Genomic DNA, 21,638 nt, shown 5'->3' on the forward strand with positions numbered 1-21,638 from the left:
ACAGATGATTAATATAATAGATCAAAAAATGCTTGAATACGTCCCAATTGAGACAAATTCAGTTATATATTCATCCATGTATTTTTATTAAAGCCATAAATAAAAGTTTGGAAGAAATACTTACAGATTTGTTTCCTAAATTGCGCACCCTGCATGTCAAGTAAGCGTATGACCCAACTTGTGCCGTAACATTTACAGGTGAACTCGTATCAAAACTAGGTATCATCGACCTAGCCCCTGGTACTATAGATTCTGTTAGTGTCCAAAGAATTCCAAACACAATGTATATCCTTCTTAACCTTGTAGCTGCTTCCATTATTTGCTTGTCACTAGGTTCCTACTGTTGTAAAACTGCAGGCCAGCTCCATGACTGTTAAATCATAGCAAATATTCTCTGAAAAAAGAATATTCAACTGGGTATTTAGTTGATAAAAAGGTTATGAAAATATACGCATTTGTAAATGAATTTATTTTCGCTTCTAAACAAGAGAAAGAGAAAAACAATGCAGTCACTTCTAAGCTGATTATCCTTGACAATCCTCAAGATCACCAGCTTTGTTTAATGAGCCTTCCTAGGCAAGTTTGATGAGGCTCTCAGCAAGCATGATTTCTTATACTTCCATTTCGGAAATATTTTCGTTTAGGAAAAAATCTATTTGTGGATTTTATTTTACAGAAAAATTTTGAGAACATTTTTAAATGGAACGAGCTGAACAACAATACTTAGCTAAGAAATATTTGGTTGACATTGAACCAATATTTCAAAAAATTTGAATGCTGAATTTGAATAGATGAAAATGAATGAAATGAAAATGCTGGAAATATAAAACAAATTGTTAAAATACTGCAAGCAAATGCACTAGCACATGTTCAGTAATTCCTTTGTAGTACTTCATAACATCGAATTTCTGCATTTTCCTTAGCTCATCGAAGAGTTCACTTGCTTAAAATTCAAAAAAAAAAATTGTTCAGCAAATTGTTCAGAAGCTTCAAAGTGAACTAAAACCGAAATATACCGAATCTATACCGAAACCATGCACAGAGAATACAATTATTAGTTTGCCTCAAAATGTCTTTAAAAAATATCAAACGTCAAAAATGTCTTGGAGGTGATAAGGACCCCAAAGCTTTTAAAGAATAGTATGACAAATCACGTTGACTCCGGATCCTTAACAATACCTAACCCTAGAAAAAGAAGTACAAACAGGATGCTGACATTGTTTTGCCTATCCGTTTATGGGTCGGCGAAATAATTAACAATCACACGCGGCTAATATTGGTACTTATATTTAAAATTGTAATTGCAAATATAGATGTACAATTGTAGAATGGTAATTTGTAAATGAAATTACATTTGGTTATCCTGATCTTTTCGGTGGTTTTGATAAGAATTAAACAATTTGGTAAACTCTTAAAGGTGAATTCACATTAAGATTGTGACACTTTCATAATGCTAACATCAAGGCTATTTTGCTGTACCATGGACATAAAATTAAAAACTTGCTTTCCCCCTGGACAAATCTCGAGTCCATTCATTCTTTAAAACTGCAATTCTCTAGTATTTTCCTTTTTGTTGTTTCAAAATTATGGAGTTTTTAGGGCAGTACCAAAATTTGTCAGTATTGCCCCGTCAAACATGAAAATGTAAATAAATAAAACAAAAGACAACGAATTCCCAAAGACATCAAAACCTTCAAAAAAGCAACTCCTTCCTAAACTGCTTAGTGGCATCTGGTGTTTTTAGCTTCTTTTTTTTTTCATTACCGTTTCTTTTTTTATTTAGCACCCGATACTAGCGACTATGCATAACTTTATGTGTAGGTCTTTTTCATTAAAATTTGAGTTCCGGATTTTTTCCCAATTTTTATTTAAGATAATAGTGATTGTTTATGTTTCCACAGAACCAATTTTAACTTTGACTGTTCTTGGTATAGTTTCCAGAGTCATTTGTAAAAATGAGACCTATTGTTTTTATTTATGGTCATTAAAATGTAGTTCTAACTAATTCTCATGTTGAGCCCTCCACGAATAACTTCAAAACTTTTACAAAGGAATTAATCTTCATCCGCCCTCGAAACCTATAGAACAGCAGAACCTGTGCCACTTTTTTTAAGCTACCAAACAATATATGATATCGACACTTCTATAAAATGATTTTTTTTTACTAATGAAAAACAATTACATTTGAAAAAAATTTACGTCTTCGCAATGGGTGTTTACGGATACTATTTTCTAAAATTAGGGCTTAAAGAGTTAAAGCTGTTCAATTCAGGGTATTGTTTTGACACACTGAAATATACTAAGAAAAAGTTGAAACTTTAAATGTGTGTTAAGAACAACTATTATCATTTTGTTCTTAATAATGTCAATTTAAGAAAAAAGCGAATCTGATATGTACTTTTTTAATATCATACGTAATTATACTAGGCACAGATCTAGGTTAATAAATGAGTCCTAAGAGGAACATAAATCTAAATGAATAGTCCAATCCATCCCAAAACGAAGAGAAAACACTAAAAGCAAGAGTAGGGCTACTGACAGTAGGGCAACTGCCCCTTAAATTTTTAACGGTCAGATCATGATTTTTAGAATCTAAAGATTCAAGGGCAAACTGGGAGCATTAAATTAGTCTGAAAAGATGTAATGAGATCAGGGCTTAACAGATGGGTAACATCACCTCATTTTCTGTAATATTATTAGTAGGCTTTGGAAACGGATAAACATGTAAGTTCCGAATTTTTATCCTTGGATCACTGAATTGATATCATAGTGGGGAATTGTTAAACGTATGCGCTTCACCAAGTTCCTCGGGAATAATGTTGATGAAACCTTATAATTGAAGGAACATGCGAAGTCCATTTCTAAAATACTGTCGAGTAACCTAGGTATGATGCCTAAATAAAAACATATTTTCCCCCCAAATATTTTACGGTTGTTTTATTTTTCCCTTATTCACCCTTATATTTTGTATTGTTGCTCGATGTGGCTTGGTTACTTTCCCCTCGTTACTTCGGCCAATCCGTGTGATCCAGGATAATGCTATCCGAGTTTCTTGCGGTGTGGGGAACCGGAAGTCCATGAGGTCGGTCTAAAGTGAAATAAATATAATGCCTGCAGCCGGATTACGTGATTTTTATACTTTGATTTTTATATATAAGTATCATAATGAAGGCCTTTCAGATTATTTTGCAGGTATATTTTGTGAGAGGTCAAATGTTCACCAGCACAATACTCGGATGTGAGGAAATATTGAGGTCCCCTAGACTTGCTTCTAGTAGGTCTTCTTTTTCTCTTGTTTATAGAGCTTCCAAGCTTTGGAGCAAAGTTAGTAAGGATATTAAGGATAATGGTAATTTTATGCAGTTTAAATCTGATTTACGAGTGTGGTTGCTCGGTAGGTATGCTTTCGAAACAGATTAACTATATTTTCAGTGGGCTATCTTTCTTTATTTTACATACTGTTGTTTTGGGGTTTTGTGTTGTAGTATTTTGTTGTTCATTTGTATGTTGATTTCGGTAAATGGTCTCATGCTCAATACTCTTTTTTTTTTTTTTTTATTTATTTGAGCACATCCTCGCAAGCTCCGCTTTTGTTGTGCTATTATACAAAAAGGATTATTTTCAATAAAATTGCTCTACTACTACTACTACTATTACTACTACTACTACTACCACTACTACTACTACTACTACTACTACTACTACTACTACTACTACTACTACTACTGCTACTACTACTACTACTACTACTACTGCTACTACTACTACTGCTACTACTGCTACTACTACTATAACCAAAGGAAGAAATCTATTTTATGAACTGATGGTAGCGGTCAAGTTTTGGAGCTATTAATTTTTCACCCCACATGAAGGAGATCCACTAAATGATGCTACGCATTCATCGAAGAATTCGGTCAACAAAGGTCCAAAGCTCAAATATCAGTAACAACTGCCCTCCTACACTAAATTAAAATTAGTATATATCAAACAGTTCGTGGTAACGAACTGTAGTTAGGAGCGACCCGGCTCAATAGTAACCAAAACTCTAAAAAATGGAATTTTGATACCATAGCTACATCAAAAGAATTGCATTTTAATGCTGATTTTAAATATATAAGTTTCATCAAGTTTAGTCTTACCCATCAAAAGTTACGAGCCTGAGAAAATTTGCGCTATTTTAGAAAATAGGGGGAAACACCCCTAAAAGTCATAGAATCTTAACGAAAATCACACCATCAGATTCAGCGTATCAGAGAACCCTACTGTAGAAGTTACAAGCTCCTATCTACAAAAATGTGGAATATTGTATTTTTTGCCAGAAGGCAGATCACGGATGGGTGTTTATTTGTTTTTTGTCCAGGGGTGATCGTATCGACCCAGTTGTCCTAGAATGCTGCGAGAGGGCTCATTATAACGGAAATGAAAAGTTCTAGTGCCCTTTTAAAGTGACCAAAAAAATTGGAGGGCACCTAGGCCCCTCCCACGCTCATAATTTTCCCAAAGTCAACGGATCAAAATTCAGAGATAGCCATTTTATTCAATGTAGTCGAAAAACCTTATAAATATGTCTTTGGGGACGACTTACTCCCCCACAGTCCCCGTGGGAGGGGCTACAAGTTACAAGCTTTAACCAGTGCTTACATATAGCAATGGTTATTGGGAAGTGTACAGGCGTTTTCAGGAGGATTATTTGGTTGGGGGAGGGGTTGAGAAGAGGGAGATTTGCTGGGGGAACTTTCCATCGAGGAATTTGTCATAGGGGAATAAAATTTCCATGAAGGGCGTGCAGGATTTACTAGCATTACTTAAAAAAACAATGAAAAAATAAATATGAAAAAGTTTTTTCAGCTTTAAGTAAGGAGCAGCATTAAAACTTAAAACGAACAGAAATTATTACCCATACTAATATCTCACCTCCTCCTAATACCTCGCTTTTTACGCTAAAGTATTTTTTAGTAATTTCAACTATTTACTCTTCGGCTTTTGTTATTCAGGGGTCATTCTTAATGAATTAGGACAAAATTTAAGCTTTAGTGTAAAGAGCGAGGTACTGACGAGGGGGCGAACCCCCTCGTATATGTAATGAAAACATGAGAATACAAAAGTTCTTTACGTAAGCTAATTTATAAGTTACATATATCTTTTACTAATAAAAAGATTCGTAAAAAATTAAAAGTTCTAGTTTCCTTTTTAATTAACTGAAAATCTGAGGGGAACTAGGCTTCCTCCCCCGCTTTTTTTCCTCAAAATCATTCGATTAAAATTATGAGAAAGCCATTTAGCCAAAAAAAAAATATACAAATTTTATTTAATTATTCCTCTGCAGAGAGCCAAAATCAAAACATGCATTGATTCAAAAACGTTTTAATAAAAAATTAAATAAAAAAAACAAGTTTTTTTAACTTATGTAAGGAGCGACATTAAAACTTAAAACGAACAGAAATTACTTCGTATACGAAAGGAGCTGCTTCCTCATCAACACCCCGCTCTTTACGCTAAAGTTTTTTACTGTTTTAAAAAGAAGAGTTGAGAGAAAGAATCAAACTTTAGCGTAAAGATCGGGGCGTTGATGAGGAAGCAGCCCCTTTCGTATACTAAGTAATTTCTGTTCGTTTTAAGTTTTAACGTCGCTCCTTACTTTCAGTTAAAAAAACTTTTTTTTTTATTTAATTCATAAAAATATAATGCACATAGTTTTTCTTTATGAAGTCGCTTTTACCATAGCCATGTGTTAGTAATAAGGGAACCCCTTTGCCATCAATGGGAACCCTTGTGTGATGTTTCCTGAGTTTTTTCTGTCCTCTTTTTTGTTAGAATATTGCGAAAAATATTGCAAAAAAAAACAATATTTTTATTGTGGAACAGTATGCCACACAACTAAAATTCAATTCACAAATCGTTTCTGTCATGTGTACAGGTTATATCCAACATTTTCATACTTTTGCTATAATTATCAAAACGGTTTGCTAAGCAATTCACAAAGAGACGATAAACCAGGGTTACTAACATGACAGAGCTTTTGTTAGTTGACAGGGTTATAACTCAGGTGATAGTCGGACAGTTGATTGTCAAAATAAAGCAGGATTCCATAATTTTGATAGGTTTCGTGCTTTACTATAATGCATTCTCTTTTGTTTAAAACCCATCGTCAATGTAGAGCAACATTTAATTCAGTCGTTTCCGTTAGTTCACAGTTTAGCTGCTTCGGGTTAACTCTTTGAAGGACCTGGAACAGAATCTTCAGCTTCGTAATCTTTGGCCCCTCCTGCCGCGAGTAAAGAGTATGGTTTTATTCTTAAACTGCAAGACATCATGGAATATGAATTTTGATTTGAGCATAGGATGGTAAGAGAACTGGTTACGATATTAAAACTTGACATTCCCTTTTTTTGGCCAAATGGGAAGTTTTATTTTTCAGTAATGAAGAAAGATAAGAAAAATATAACCCCACTAGAACCTAACTTTTCTTGTCCTTAATCTAAAATTGCATTCTTTCTAAAAATTCCTTTTGTTTTTCAAGACAAAGTTGAATGACTCGGAATAAATATAGTAGCATCTAACAAACATTAGTGATTTTGCTTAATCTTTATGTACTATAGCACTGGTGTAAGCGTATAGGGGCAATTTCAGATTTAGCCAGCATGAAAACCGAATTCATGAATTGTCTGGAGGCCGCAATTGTAAGTGCTTTGAAAAAAAACTTGTGGACAGGCCTCCAGACTCAGCACATTTATAAGCCATTCAACCTTCTCTCTGTATTACTTCCAAGAAATGGTACCTGAAGGAGGAGGACTCAAAAGGGGTCAGGGGAAGATCAGCTTTTAATAATTTTTTGGAGGATGACTATGGGGTAGTTATGTTGTGGAGCAACAATACTGCTTTCACTACCTAGTTATTTTATCTTATGTATGTAGCTTCGAAATGGTAAGAAATGCAAAATCAAAAGTCTTTCTGGGTATAGGAATCATCAAACGGAGCAAAAAAGCTCCATTGGAGTTTGTAAAATTTCCCGGTAATTTTACAGAAAAAAATGTGATCTCTTCCTCATGTTGTGTATGGTTTCAAGACAAATCTAATCTAGCCCTAGAAATAAAGTTTCATATAACAGTTGTATGTCAAACTCATGTGGAACATTGACCTAGCCTTATGAGAAAAGGCCAAAAAAATCTGGAGCTCTTCGAGATTTCATGCAATGATTCCGGAAAAGTCGATATTGAATACTAAATTCCAATTTTTGGTTCGTTTTCTAACAAAATTCTTAGTTTCTAAAATTCTGAGTTGAGGCCTCTTGTATTTTACTTGAGTATTACTATGGGAAATATGCAAGATAGCGTGAGATTTCTAATATGCGAAATTGACTTGTTTTCTTAAAACTAATTTCCATTTTTGTTATGACGCATTATATCTATTTTATATTCTAGAAGGAAATTTTTTTTCTAGACAAGGTATAATGTCTTCCATAACGCAGATAGATCAATCTTGATATTCTAAGAGCTGGTATTCTAAAAATTTGTTATTCTATGAGCCTGAAATTGGTTTTTCAAAACTGATTTTTCTTCTGAGACTTTCTGTTTTGAGGCTTTCATTTTTTTGAATTCTCTACATTCTGGATACCTAAAATTCTCAAGTTTCAAACCTAAGCTAAGAGAAATCAAATTACTTTGAATATGAAAGAACTTAGTGTTGTTTCTTCGGGAAACATAAGCGAAATTTCCGTATCTCTCATAAATGCTAGGTAAATAATACCGTAAATCCGAATTTTGCAAGTAAGCTTCGCCTTGCAAAGTAAGCAAGAGTATACGCACTATTCTGTAGACTCTTAATGCCATGAACAGGAAGCACGAAAAATCCAAAAATCTAAAAATCCAAAAATTCAAAAATCGAAAATACAAAACAGGAATCCGAAAATCACCCATGCATTAAGAAATAAAAGTTCACGAAATTAGTGGTTTCACGGATGTTCTTTAACCGAAGCAAACAGTAAACAGTCTTATTACAGGCAGAAAAAAATTATGCTGATTATAGCATTGTTTTGCATTGGCAGTTGAGGCAACATTCCATGGGGCTTGGCACCGGAAGTCTAATTGCTATTTATTCATATTATAAACCTTTCTGAAACATTCTAAGCTGTGCTTATGAATTTTTGCAACTAAAAAATGATCCTGTGGCTAGTGATTGATTTTTACTGTTTTTCTCAAAATAAATACCGCATAGATTTTGTCTTCATAATGGCCATTTCATGTAAATTTGGGCAAGTGCTTTTTGACTGTTTCTGGCAGCTCCAGTTTTCATTTGCACCTTTTAAGGCACCAAGGGCAAACTGGGTGCATTCGAAGTGGTTTTATTTTTAAACTGCTGATGTAAATTTCGTTTAAAAATAAAACCACTTCGAATGCACCCAGTTTGCCCTTGGCGCCTTAAAAGGTGCAAATTGATAAAATAAGGTGCCAAGGATAAAAATTCAGAACTTACACGTTTATCCGTTTCCAAGGCCTACTAATAATATTACAGAATATGAGGTGAGGTTACCCATCTGTTAAGCTCTGATTACATCTTTTCAGACTAATTCAATGCTCCCAGTTCGCCCTTGGATCTTTAGATTCTTCTTGCTTCTTGTTCATGGCATTAAGTGTCTACAGTTTAGTGCGTATATTCTTGCTTACTTTGTATGGCATTAAGTGTTTGTTATTTCATTCGAATAAAAATAGAAAATTTTAGAAAAATGCAAAAAAATAAGGCCTTGTGTTTCAAAAATGCGTATATACGGTATTGTTTTCCTAGCATTTATGAGAGATACGGAGATTTTGCTTAGGTTTCCCCGAAGAGACAACATAAAGTTGTTTCAGTATTCAAATTTATTCGATTTCTCTGAGTTTAGGTTTGAAACTGGGACATTTCAGTTATGCAAAATTTCGGGAATTCGAAAAATCAAAGTCTCAAAACAGAAAGAGTCACAGAAGAAAAATTACTTTCGGAAAACCAATTTCATTTCTAGTTCTTATAATATCAAGAGTGATCTATCCGTGTTAGGGACAAAATTCTAAATTGTCTAGAAAAAAAGTTCCTTCGAGAATATAAAATAAACTTAATGCGTCATAACAACCATGGAAATTATTTTTAAGAAGACTGATTAATTTCGTATATTAGAAAGCTGACGTCATCTTGCGTATTTCTCATAGTACTACTCGCGTAAAATACAAGAGGCTTCAACTCAGAATTTTAGAAAACAAACCAAAAAACCGGACTTTGATATTCAAGATCAACTTTTTAGAATCATTTGCAAGGAATCCAGAAGAGCTATGGATTTTTTTTTTTTGCCTTAACTCATAAAGTCAGGTCAATGTTCCCCAAGAGTTCAGCATAAAACTGTTCTAAAAAACTTTACTTCCAGGGCTACAATACAATCGTTTTGACACCATGTACAACATGAGGATAAAATACATTTTTTTTTTCTGAAAAATTACTGGATAATTTTACTGGAACTTTTCTGCTCCATTTGAAAATTCCTATACCCAAGAAGACTTTTGAGTTTACATTTCTTACCATTTCGGAGCTATAGATGGCTGATCATAAGATAAAATAGCTAGGTGGCGAAAGCAGCAGTGTTGTTATACAACATAACCACCTCCTAGTCATCATCCAAAAAATTATTAAAAGCTGATCTTCCTTCGGCCCCTTTAGAGTCCTCCTCCTAAGGGTACCATTTCTTGCAAGTGATACAGAGCTAGTTGAATGGCTCGTAAATGTGCTGTCTGGAGGGCCTGTCCACAAGTTATTTCGAACAGCTTACAGTTGCAGCATCCAGGCAATTCCTGAGTTCGATTTTCATGCTGGCTAAATAGGAAAATGGCTTCTCTACGGTTGCACCACATTTATTATATTACACGTGCCATAGTGCATAAAGATTAAGCAAAAATCACTATAGTCTATTAGATGCTGCTGTATTTATTCCGACGTATTCAATTTTGTCTTGGGAAAACAGAAGGAAAGTATAGAAAGAATGCAATTTTAGATTAAGCATAGGAAAAGTTAGGTTTTAGTGGGGTTATATTCTTCTTATCTTTCTTCACTACTGAAAACAAACTTTCCATTTGGCCATTAAAAGGGAATGGCAAGGTCTAACGACGAAACCAGCTTACTTACCACCCTATGCTTGGTAAAGAAAAATCAAAATACATACCCCATGATGTCTTGAAGTTTAAGAATAAAACCATACTCTTTACTCGCGGCAGGAGGGGCCAAAGATTACAAAATTGAAGGTTCCGTTCCAGGCTTTTCAAAAAGTTATTCTGTAGCAACTAAATTGTGAACCAACGGAAACGACAGATGTACCTGCTGTTCTCTATCGACGATGGATTTTAGACAAAACACACAGTGCATTATAGTAAAGCACGAAAACTGTCAAAATTATGGAATCCTGCTTTATTTTGACCATTCACTGTCCAACTATTATCTGAATTAAAACCCTGTCAAATAACAGAAGCTCTGTCATGTTAACAAACCTTGTTCATTATCTCTTTGAGAACTGCTTAGCAAACATTTTTGACAATTAGAGCAAAAGTATGAAAATGTCGGACACAACCTGTAAACGTGACAGAAATGATTCGTGAATTGTTTTAGTTGTGTGACTTATTATTACACAATAAAAAGATCATTTTTTTGCAATATTTTTTGCAATATCTTAACAACAAAGAGAGAACAAAAAAACTCAGGAAGCACCACACATAGGGTTCTCATTAATGGCAAAGGAGTTCCCTCCTCATTAACACATAGCTATGATAAAAGTGACTTCATAGAGAAAAACTATTTAGATTCCTTAAAAACTAATTTGAATATAGTGTATAGGAAATTTTTTACAGATATTTAAGCTTTGAACCTATTTTGACCTAATTCTTTGATGAGTGTGCAGTAATAATATAAGCTACTATAGCAGCTGTAAAAGTAATATACTAGTTGAGACCATGTTCATTGGCCAATTATGTAATACTCCATAGCATAGACTTAAGCTTCACAGTAGCTTACACGAATTTCTACCATAAGGATAAAAAAGTAATTCATTGGAGACGTATTGCACGCAAGAATAATGGTTAACAGTTTAGAAATAATAGGGTCTGGCGTATTCCCCCCGGAAAAATTCCCTCGAAAAAATTCTCCTCCTAAAATTCCTCAAAAAAAATTACCACCATCCTCGAAAAGTATTTCCCATGGAATATTTTCTTTCATGGAAAATTTCTCCCACGGAAAATTTCCCCCACACGGAAAGTTGCCTCCTGGAAAATTCTCCTAGGAAAATTCTTTTCTGACCATCCCCTTTACATTTCCCCCAGGAAAGTTCTGCCAACTTGTAAAATTGATCAGCCAAAGGGAAATTAAATTCACGGAGAAAGAAAGAATTGAACTTTCTAAGAAAGTTCAATAGAAATACAGAAATAAATACTTTGAATATTCTACACTATACATTCTATTTTGTTAAATAGGTAGAATATTCGAAATCTCCTTCTTTTCGTCATGAATTTTAGCTGTCATAATTTCTTGTTGGTCAATCAATCTTGCATGGGGGGGGGATTTTCATGCGAGAAATTTGCTAGGGAGTAATTTTCCGCGGGGAATTTTCTGGAGTGAGGGATTTCCCGCAGGGGAATTTTCTACGGTATGGAATTTTCCGGGGAGAATTTCCCCGGGTAATATGCCAATCACCAATAAAAGCCAATTAATGCCAATAGGATTCAAGTAGGTGACACCAAGGTATCAGTTTGATGTAAAAGCTGTGTGACAGGCTAGGATGGCAAGTTTTTCAATTTGGACATTATGCAAGATGATTTGAAAAATCAAGAAAGCCAATAAAATATTGACTGAAAAGAAAAGACAACTTAAAATTTGAGTCTAAGGAGTTTTAATCCCTCGTCTAGCCCCTTCACTTACGAAAAATCTAGTTCTCTGCCTCTCTGTGCTTATTCCCGTACTGCAGAAGACTACTCTTAATTCTAGGGTGAGCAGTGCATCAATTATTTACCTTCAAATTTCTCACGTTTGGACTTTTAGCAATAAATTTTAGGGTGATTCCTAAAGTCTGTCAAAACATTTTGACAGAGAATTATTGCCTAGGCATTCGAAAGCTATTAACAAAAATAGCTTATGCATATCTCTGTTTTCAAAGCATTCGTCTAATGGATAATGTATATGCATAAAGTTTTCCAGATTTTGACGAGTCTCAGTGTCCTGGGGCATTGGTATCCTTTGAAGGAAGTAGTTTGAAAATATTATAATTCTACATGTGCTACATGAGACACATGCTTAGAATTTGGGATAAAAAATTCCTATCAGCAGTAGGCCAGTGTTTCACAATGAGATGCATAATATTCGAAAACATATAGGACAATATATGTATCTCCACGTAGAATTGATATAAAAAAGGACAATTAGACGTTCTACTTTTTTGATGAGCTGTAAAATAAGTCATTTGATTTTTTTTTTATAGTTTTTCAAGAGTAATATTTCGTCCTATCCGGTGCCCACACAGGTAGTCTCCCCATAAACTTGCCCAACTAGAATAATTTCTTTATACATGCCTTTGTCTCATTTTCACTATTTTTTCGAAAGTTTCTGAATTGATTGTTTATGCTTCGGCGTCCAATGTGCATCTTCTTGCGAAGGCTTTATCCTTTATGCTGCAAGGTGAGGCCACCTTACTTAAACAATACTCTTTTTTCAATAACATTTCTGATTTGACAAACAAGCTTATCGCTTTTATCATTTAATTCAACAAACTTTTACTGAACCGGGGCTTTCAGAACAGAATGAATGTATTGCAAAACCAAAGCGACAAAGGGGAGTAAGCTTGTGTTGCCTAAAATATTATAGTTTTGCGTACTTTAAAGAACCGTACTTTTTTTTGTTCTTTATGTACCTGCGGTAAAAGTTTGAACGATGTATTACGACCTACGAGTTTGATTTTTTCAGAGTTAAGACACAGAGAAAGAAAGGAAATACTCATAAAAGGTCTTTTGGCAAAAAAAATCTTCGTTCCTTTTATTGGATTAAAGTTTCGCACAGTAACACAACAGAACCTATCCGGTTTCAAAGGTCGGGGCTATTTATCTTCAATTTCTGACATCCGCTTAAAAAAATATCTGCTATTGGTGTACGAAAATATATCACAGACATAAGCCAATGAAGTTAAAGCACACAATACAACGGAATTAAAGGAATGTATTTTTTTCTTTTTCTTTTGAGTCAGTCCTTTCTCGACTGTAAATCAGAGGAAATCAGAGAACTCAAAAGAACAAAAAAAAAAAACAAATTGAAATCAATTGGCAAACTGCCTTCCTAAGAACCTGAAACATAGGTGAATGCTAGCTTCACAGAAATTGTGAAATGAAATAGAAGATTAAAACTTCAGATCGAATAACTTCTATGGTAATAGATTGCCAAAGCTTTTAGAAAAGATGGAACATGATTGGTTTATTTGACGGTACAATTGTTCTTTGTATTTTTAAAACGAGTTAGTAAGGTTGCTTAATTTTTCTGATCATCACAATTTAAGGCCAAATTTGCCTCTAATAACGAATAAAGAATATGCAATCCACAAAATTAAGGGTATGATGTACTTGTGTATCACTTCAATTGTATAGTTTGGAAATTTACTTCTTTTTTTAACCTTATTTTTCTTCTTGATATTTTTAGTTTCTATTTCTTATACACTTACTTTTTATACTTTTTTCGTTGGATTTTGAACTTTTTTTCATACTCCCTTTTTTTGGTGCTGGAGAAGAACCTCAGAAATTAGTCGGAAATATCTGTTGTTTCTTTTCCTGTCATTGGCCATATCCTGTAGTTCTTCATTCAGAAATATTATATTTTATAATTAATTATTCAGGCCGTAGAATGGATACATTTTAGCTCATTCAGTAATGCAATTTATCAAAAATTACTGTTTTATTAGTATAATTATGAGCAGTTCCAAGAAAAAACATTTCTTGGAACTGTTAGAAAAGTGACATTATTAACTGGCAGATGATATTGCTTGCAATACCCGTGACTTTTTTTTAAATATTTATTTGACGATTTTTTTCAAATTGCTTTATCTCTTCTGGTTAGATAGTCAATTTCCTAAAATATATATTGTAAGTCTTAGAAAAAGTGTTAGCCAGTATCAACTGGCAAATTTATAATCTTGCAGTGCACGGGGGCTTTTTTTATAATATCTATCTGAGAATTCTTTTCTCTTTATGTTTATTTTCCTTAGTATGGGATAACTTCTTTGATTTGTGGCTAGATTGAATTAGGGCTTTATTTCCTTTTCACTAATGATCCAGATAGAGCTGATGGGGAGCGAGATTATCCTTTGTCATGGGAATGAGAAAATCCTGTTATATTTCTTAGTTTGATTCCTTTACTCTGTGTTCAGATAGATTTTTTGTGGAAATAATATTAACACTATGATTTAGCAAATCAAGTGAGGATCGAAAAAGGGTTTATGAATCCATGATTTATTAGTGAAAAAAATTTTCTCTTGTAATAACTGTAAGTCCAGTAACAGCGGTAGGGCCTGCTTGATTACTTATAATCCTGTCGTAAACGAGAAAATTCTAGGTCTAGGATATTTTTTTCTTTTTTTTATATGCTTCAAGGCTATGAAAAGATAATTTTTGGGTACTTTTCTAGATTTTAGCTTATTTTATGGGTAGGTTTTGTTTAGAAAAATGTCATTATTATCGAGCCATTTATGTTGTATACATAGGGTGCCTGAAGACAAATCTGCCATAAAAATTTACGAATTTCATCAAAATCAAGCAGTTTGTGGAAGGGAACTGCGAGTAAAGAGCCTCACGTGCATACAGTAACTGAAACTCTAAAAAACGGAAGTTATGAAAGAGTATATACCAAAAGAATGTGCATAGTATACTGATCACAAATATTTAAATATTTATTTGAGTTAACAGTACATATTGAAAATGCATAGCATATATAAATTTGTATAGTTTTAGAAAAGAATGAAATGGAATCCTACGAAACTAGTTTGGTCTTGATGAGAAGCATACCGCCAAATTTGAACACCCAAGAAAACTCTTCACAAAAATTTTATGCTTCCAACTCCCAAAATGTGAAAACTCATATTTTTCGTTTTTGGGTGGGCGTTGATTTGTTTTTTAGTGCTTTTTTTCTTTTTTGTATTTTTTCGCCAGGGATGACTGCGTGGAACCAAGGCTCGTACAATTCTAAGAGGGGTCCATTTAGCCAAAAATAATTGGACCACTAGTACTAGAAAACGGAATCACGTCAGAATTGTAAGCTTAGTATTTAAATTAGAAAGGGCAAAATTCAACAGAACTATGTATCCTAAGGTACAGCAACCAGTAATTCATCCCCTGTAAGGGTCCAAGCTCAGAAAAATTGCCCATTTTATATAGAAAGATCCATGAGATACCTATGTCAACTGCGTAGATACCTCTGTCAACTACGATAAGGAAGGTTGGTCAAGTGATGGTCGTATGATACAAGAAAAGGACTATTTTTCCTTCCCTACTTTTTCGACCTAGAGTTACATCATAACAAAATAGAATGAGACGTAATTTCATTATAGCTATTCCAATGAGAACGAATTAAATATACAAAGCTATGATCCTAAAGGAAAACTCCCTGGAATACGCTCAAGATGATACTAAAAACGAAAAGAAATTAAACATAATAAGGGAGCAGAACAGGGATTTACCAATTATGCACATATGACCAAAAATAGTAAAAGTAGTTTTTACTACTTTTACTTTTACTAAGTAGTAGTTTAGTAGTTTTTACTACCAAAAAGTAGTTTTAACTTTGGAGATATTTGATAAATCTTGCGCATCTTTTGTTGAAAATATCCATTCTTAGTGACTATCTTCTGTGCAGTTTTTCACTTTATGCTTTTTATTGTAATTTAGGTGATGCAAAATATGCAAACAAGTTGAATTTGGGAAATATCTGGCAAAATATAACACGTTATTGGTAATAAAGCCTTTTTCTGAGCCTCTAAAGGCCTCTTTTTAGTCACAGAAACACCAAGATAAATATTTAGTTTATAAACATGATGGTATGTAATAGACAAATAAATCAAAATAGATGGATTTGGGTGAGAATAGATTAGGGACTAAGCCTTTCGTCGGAATTAATTTGTTAGCATAGCAGAATGAGGATATGACATAGGGAGATATCATAATCCATCAGTTGAGTTGTCAAGCGTAAAATTTTAGATCTGTTATGAAAGTGATACCTACTGAGGAGAAACTTCCGTTAGAAATTCGTTACAGAAGTGACTCGGAATAAAGAGAGGTTTCCCAATCAGAGCATCTTCACCAAAATATAAGAGTATTTCTTATTAAAATACTTGATGACAAAAAAAATATTTGCTTAAATAATTCAATACCACAATATAAATAAAGAATCTCAATAAGCTATATGTCTAGACACGAAAATGATCAAAATAAAGAATAACCCTCCAACATTTAAATCATCGTATTCCATACCTCCATATATTTCTCTCTAAGACCTCTTACCCTAATAATTAGATCAATCAGTATCTTTTGAATTGGGTCTCTAGCAAAAAAAAATTCAATATTGGTTTATTATATATTGTTGAATATGAATTCGTTATAAAAAATATTATTAATATACAAGTATTATCTAAATCAATTCTATTAAAATAACATCAGATACATTATATCAGAAAACGAATGATATCTAAATATATTCAATATCCCATTATTACATATCTTTCAATATTAATTGGATGTCAGAAATAGTAATAATATATAAATAATATCAAAATAAATTGTATCAAAATAATTTGGAATATATTGTATCAAAATACAAATTATATTAAATACATTCAATGTCATATTATTCGGATTACAGAGCGTTCAATATTAATCATATATCAGATACAGTAATAATATATAAATAATATCATAACCCATTAAATAATTTCAAATACAATGATACCAAGACATAAATATTAATATACAATTAATATTTAGAGACAAGCTTGGAATTACCAACGACTTATGAAATGCTGAAATTCGATATGACAACGTTGGTTTTTGAAAGCCTCAAAAATACACATGTTCAAATCTTCTAGATTTAAATAAGCCAGTGAGCTGTCGATCTCAGGGGCTCCCCCAAGGGCAACAGAGCAAGACTCCGGGTCACTATAGGGTAACATCCTACAGATATGTAGGGTGCCTTGGACACACGTCCCGTGAGTTATAAGCCTTCTCCCAGTAATGGGTTAAATTGCATGGTGACGTAGAAGTCTATTGTTGGATCCTCTATAGGAGGACAACTGCGGAAGGGCGTAAGATCCAGATCTATGGACAACAGCCTCTGCAAAGGGCTACCTCAACCTTTTCCGGGTAACTTCAAGCCTGAGGACCTTGCGGTAAACTCTATTCCCACTTTAGGAATGGCACCCCTCAAGGAAACTATAGCCTAGTAAAAAACACAGCATTTTCAAGGGATCATGATTAATGGATAGCTCTTCTGGACTTGGTCTGTTTTGGCGGGCATTTTTGGGCTGAAAAACCTCTTCCAAGCTAATTTATCTGATATGGGTTGCCTTCCCATAGTAGCATAATTTTTGTAGACATAAATATATAATGAGTCGGAGGTAATAGGCTTGGGATTGTCTGTGCAGGATTTTGGCTCTTGTTGATAGAAGTGCATTGGCAAGTGCTGAAAACCATGTTGTGACCAAGATGGGCCCAAGATTACACAAAACCTTTATTCATACTGGAGGTTCCAGGGACTTCTTACTGTCTGGTTCCAAGCCGGCTTAAGCGCTTTGGTGTAGACTTAGGAAGACATGTTGATCCCTATCCTGCACTAGTATCCGCAATCATTGCTTTTCCTGAGCCCTAAATAATTTCAATGATTTAAAGCACATAAAAATTGGAACTTGGAATGTCACGACGTTAAAAAATAACTATCGTGTTGACATTTTGACTGACGAATTCAAACGATTCAAACTGGATTTATTAAGAGTTTCAGAAACTCGTATCCCATGGGTGGGAAGAATAAAATTACGTGATATAGAAATTGTTTACTCAGGCAGGAAGGATGGGGTAAATAGACAGGGAGTAGGGCTCATGATAAATAAAGGAAGCTGCTAAGTCTTGTTTAGGCTGGGAATTTATTAATAATAAAATAATAATTGCTCATTTTATGACTGAAAAGTTCAGGGTATCATTTATAGCAGTATATGCCCCTGTTGAACCGACTGATAGAGAAACTAGTGACTCAGATGAATTTTGCTTACAAATACAAGAGCAAATAGAAAAAGTCCCAGGTAGAAATATGGTATTTTTACTAGATTTCAACACCCAGGTCGGTAGAAAAATAGGGATAGATGGCGTTTGGAAATTTGGTGTAGGAAAAGAAAACAGTAATGGCTACAGACTTTTTGGCGTCTTAGGGAAGAAAGTTAAGACTTCAGCTAGGAATATAAGTAAAAATAGTTTTGTGTATAATTGAGAGGAGAAGGGATCTGTACAAGAATTATCTGATCGATAGAACTGATGGAAACAAAAGGAATGTAAAGAAAGTGAAGGAAGCCTTAAAATATTAACTAGGTAGGTGTGAAACAGAGGCCATGGATAAAATTGCCGAGGATTCTGGAAGATGTAGCTAGATGGCATAATAGTAAAATATTGCACTGGCATGTTAATAAATTGGGAAGGAGCAGTCAATCCGGACTTGTCCAAAGTTAAAGATAGGATCGAGGCCACAATTAATGATAAGGAAAGAGTTAAAGAGAGATGGATGGAACATTTTGAGAATGTGCTAAGCCGTGACACTGTTGCAGGAAAAGATATAGAGGAAAATGAAAAAGTTTGGGATACCTTGTAGGTGAAGCAAGATTTGTTTGTGAGGAAGAATTAGCGACAGTAAAAAAAAAAAAAACAAATAGAAAATAATGAGGCTCCATGTGCTGGTAGTTTTGTAAATGAGTTTATTAAATACAGTGGCTCCAAAATTAGAAATAAGTTACTGAAGATTATGAATACTATTCTTAAAAAAGGGAAAGTACCTAACAATTTTAGGAGAACCTCAATTAAACCACTATATAAGACAGGTGATAAGAGTGAGTGTCGTAATTATCAAGGTATTAGTGTGCTCTCTGTAGCTAGCAAATTTCTTAGTAGTATGATACTTTGTAGACTGAAAGATGCTGTTCACAAAGTTTTAAGAGAAGAACAGTGCGGTTTTAGAAAAGATATAGGATGTGTCGACCAAATTTTTATTCCTAGGTTAGTTCTCCTGGACTTAGATTATGCTGATCATCTAAGCATCCTAGATGAAAGTGTGAGCAAAATGAATGAACTTTTAGAGGTTTTGCAAGTTCAGGGTATTAAGATAGGTTTGAATATTAATGGTAAGAAGACGAAGTCATTAAGGCTAGGAATAAGGTACAGTGATGACAGTGGGCAAATATGGCTCTGAAGCAAGGGCACTCCAAGAAGTGGATGAAGATTTACTAAATGTTTTGCAGAGAAATTGCCTACGGATTGTTCTGGGTACCCGGCTGACTGATCGTATTTCAAACAGTAGGCTGTACGAAAAGCGTGGTTCAGTCCCACTTTCTAGGGCTATAATAAAAGAAAGGTTGATATAGTTAGGGCACGTTCTGCGGATGAAGGATGACAGATTCCCGGAGATTGTCCTTTTCGGTCAACCATCTAGGGATAAACGGAAAGCAGGTCGTCCTCGTCTGGGATGGGAGGATGTAATAAAGAAAGATTTAAAGGAAATTCGAACTTCTTCTTGAAAAGGGGAGGTTCTGAATATATTTGGATGGAGGAGGAACGTGTGTAGCTGTATCGTCCTCAGGCGGCTTTTTGCTGCGGTGAGTTGTTAGTAGTAGTAGCTGTAGTAGTGGTAATATCAAAGTAATTCTGAAAACACCTGAGACAAGTGGTATATCCTCTCGAAAAAAATATTCCTTGGATTCACCAGACTTTTGCATTCACTCATGAAATTTTTTAGCCCATCCCGACACTCCCCACAAAGAGGGCAAGTATACTTACCTCCCGAGCCATCCTGGTCACAGGGCACCCATAGTCCCTTACGCAGTAGCCTACAACTTAGCCGTGCCTGCAACCAACGCTTAAGAGCTCTCTACGGTAGATTCAGTTTCAAATAAAACTCCTTATAATACACTATTTTAATTTGGCTATAAAAACAAGCTATATTAAAAACAAGGAAGATCAGGAGGGAACTTCAAGTAAGATGTTTTTGGCCAAAAGTTTCAGGTTTTAAGTCAATATTGCTTCAGCCTACACCGATTTCCGATTAAAATCCATTCACTTTCTCTAATGTTTTTAATATAATGGGTTGTAACTTATAACAGTGAATTGTCATTATAACACAATGATGGTGTACAAAAACTTTTTTTTATTTTAATGCCCGCATTTTTCTTCTTTCAACCTAGGAGATTAGACTATTTTTCCTGAGTTATTTCTATATTAATTATAGAGGGGATAGGGGGTACCCTTTGACAATTTTTGGTAACAAAATGTCAATAAAATCGTGGTGCTAATTTTCATGGTTATACGAAGCCATTATTTAAATTTTGCGAATAAGAAGAATAAAGATAACTATATAAAAAGACGAATAAAAGTAGAAGAAAATAGTGACATCACAGCGCCTGACATTCTTAACTGTCGAAATCTTATTCTTGGTCGGCAAATTCAGCGATTTCACGGGCTAGATTTCTAAATTACACAAAAAGGTAAATAAAGCAAACTAAATCATAGGTTACTGAAAATAATGATTACAGTGACGGAATATCTACCACTACCTTGACAATGGTTGGCAGTTACAGTGGTTTAGCCTGTTGAAAACAACAGGTGATTCCATGAATGGCTATTCCGTGTAGACGAAGCGTGAAGCTTGGTAGCAACTGCTTGTCAGTAGCAACTCATTCGGTAGCAACTGGTTGGTACATTGACTAATGTAATACAAAATGTCAACTGGACAATTGACTTTAAGCGTCAAAAGATAGATTAAGCATGGAAAAAAAGGTACGTCAAGTTCATGGACCAGTGGAGCATAAATAAAGTACTTGCTATACAAATTAAAAAAAATAGCATAAAGAGTGAGGTGTTGAGGAAGGGGGCAACCCCCTTCATATACGTAATAATACATATATTTATGAGTCATTCTTAGACGACTAGAACAAAATCAAACTTAGATTATTATTAGTTTAAAAAAAATAAAATTAATATGTAAATTTCGTTTTAATTATTCATGTACGGTGAGGAAAATCCAAAACCTGCATTAATTCAAAATATTCTGAAATTGAATAAAAGTTTTTTGAACTGAAAGAAACGAGCGAGATTAAACCTTAAAACAAATAGAAATTATTCCGTATATGAAAGGGGCTGTCCCTTCCTCAACTCCCCATTCTTTACGCTAAGGTTTGACTCTTCCTCACAACCCAACTTTTTAAAACAACAAAAAAAATTTGCGTAAAGAGTGGGCGTTGAGAAGGAGACAGTCCCTTTCATGTAAGGAATAATTTCTGTTCATCTTAAGTTTTAATGCTGCTCCTTACTTTCAGTTAAGAAAAACTTGTTTTTTTTTACTTAATCTTTGTAGAAGCTATA

General features: G+C 34.1%; 1 protein-coding gene across 2 annotated transcripts in view; it reads right to left on the reverse strand.

The window, feature by feature from the left end:
* Positions 1–21,638, reverse strand: part of LOC136027043 (zwei Ig domain protein zig-8-like) — a 170,214-nt gene that overhangs the window by 111,896 nt on the left and 36,680 nt on the right. Inside the window, exons 1-2 of one of the 2 annotated variants that reach the window (XM_065703965.1) lie at positions 6,008–6,108; positions 125–394 (exon numbers count right to left, since the gene is read on the reverse strand). In XM_065703965.1, coding sequence (XP_065560037.1) covers positions 125–316 — 192 coding nt within the window. In that variant the 5' untranslated portion in view covers positions 317–394; positions 6,008–6,108. Of the gene's footprint in view, positions 1–124; positions 395–6,007; positions 6,109–21,638 lie in introns of those variants that run through there. The other variant, XM_065703964.1, reaches the window with a different exon arrangement.

This window comes from Artemia franciscana, chromosome 5 (assembly GCF_032884065.1).
Source record: "Artemia franciscana chromosome 5, ASM3288406v1, whole genome shotgun sequence".
Taxonomy (NCBI): domain Eukaryota; kingdom Metazoa; phylum Arthropoda; class Branchiopoda; order Anostraca; family Artemiidae; genus Artemia; species Artemia franciscana.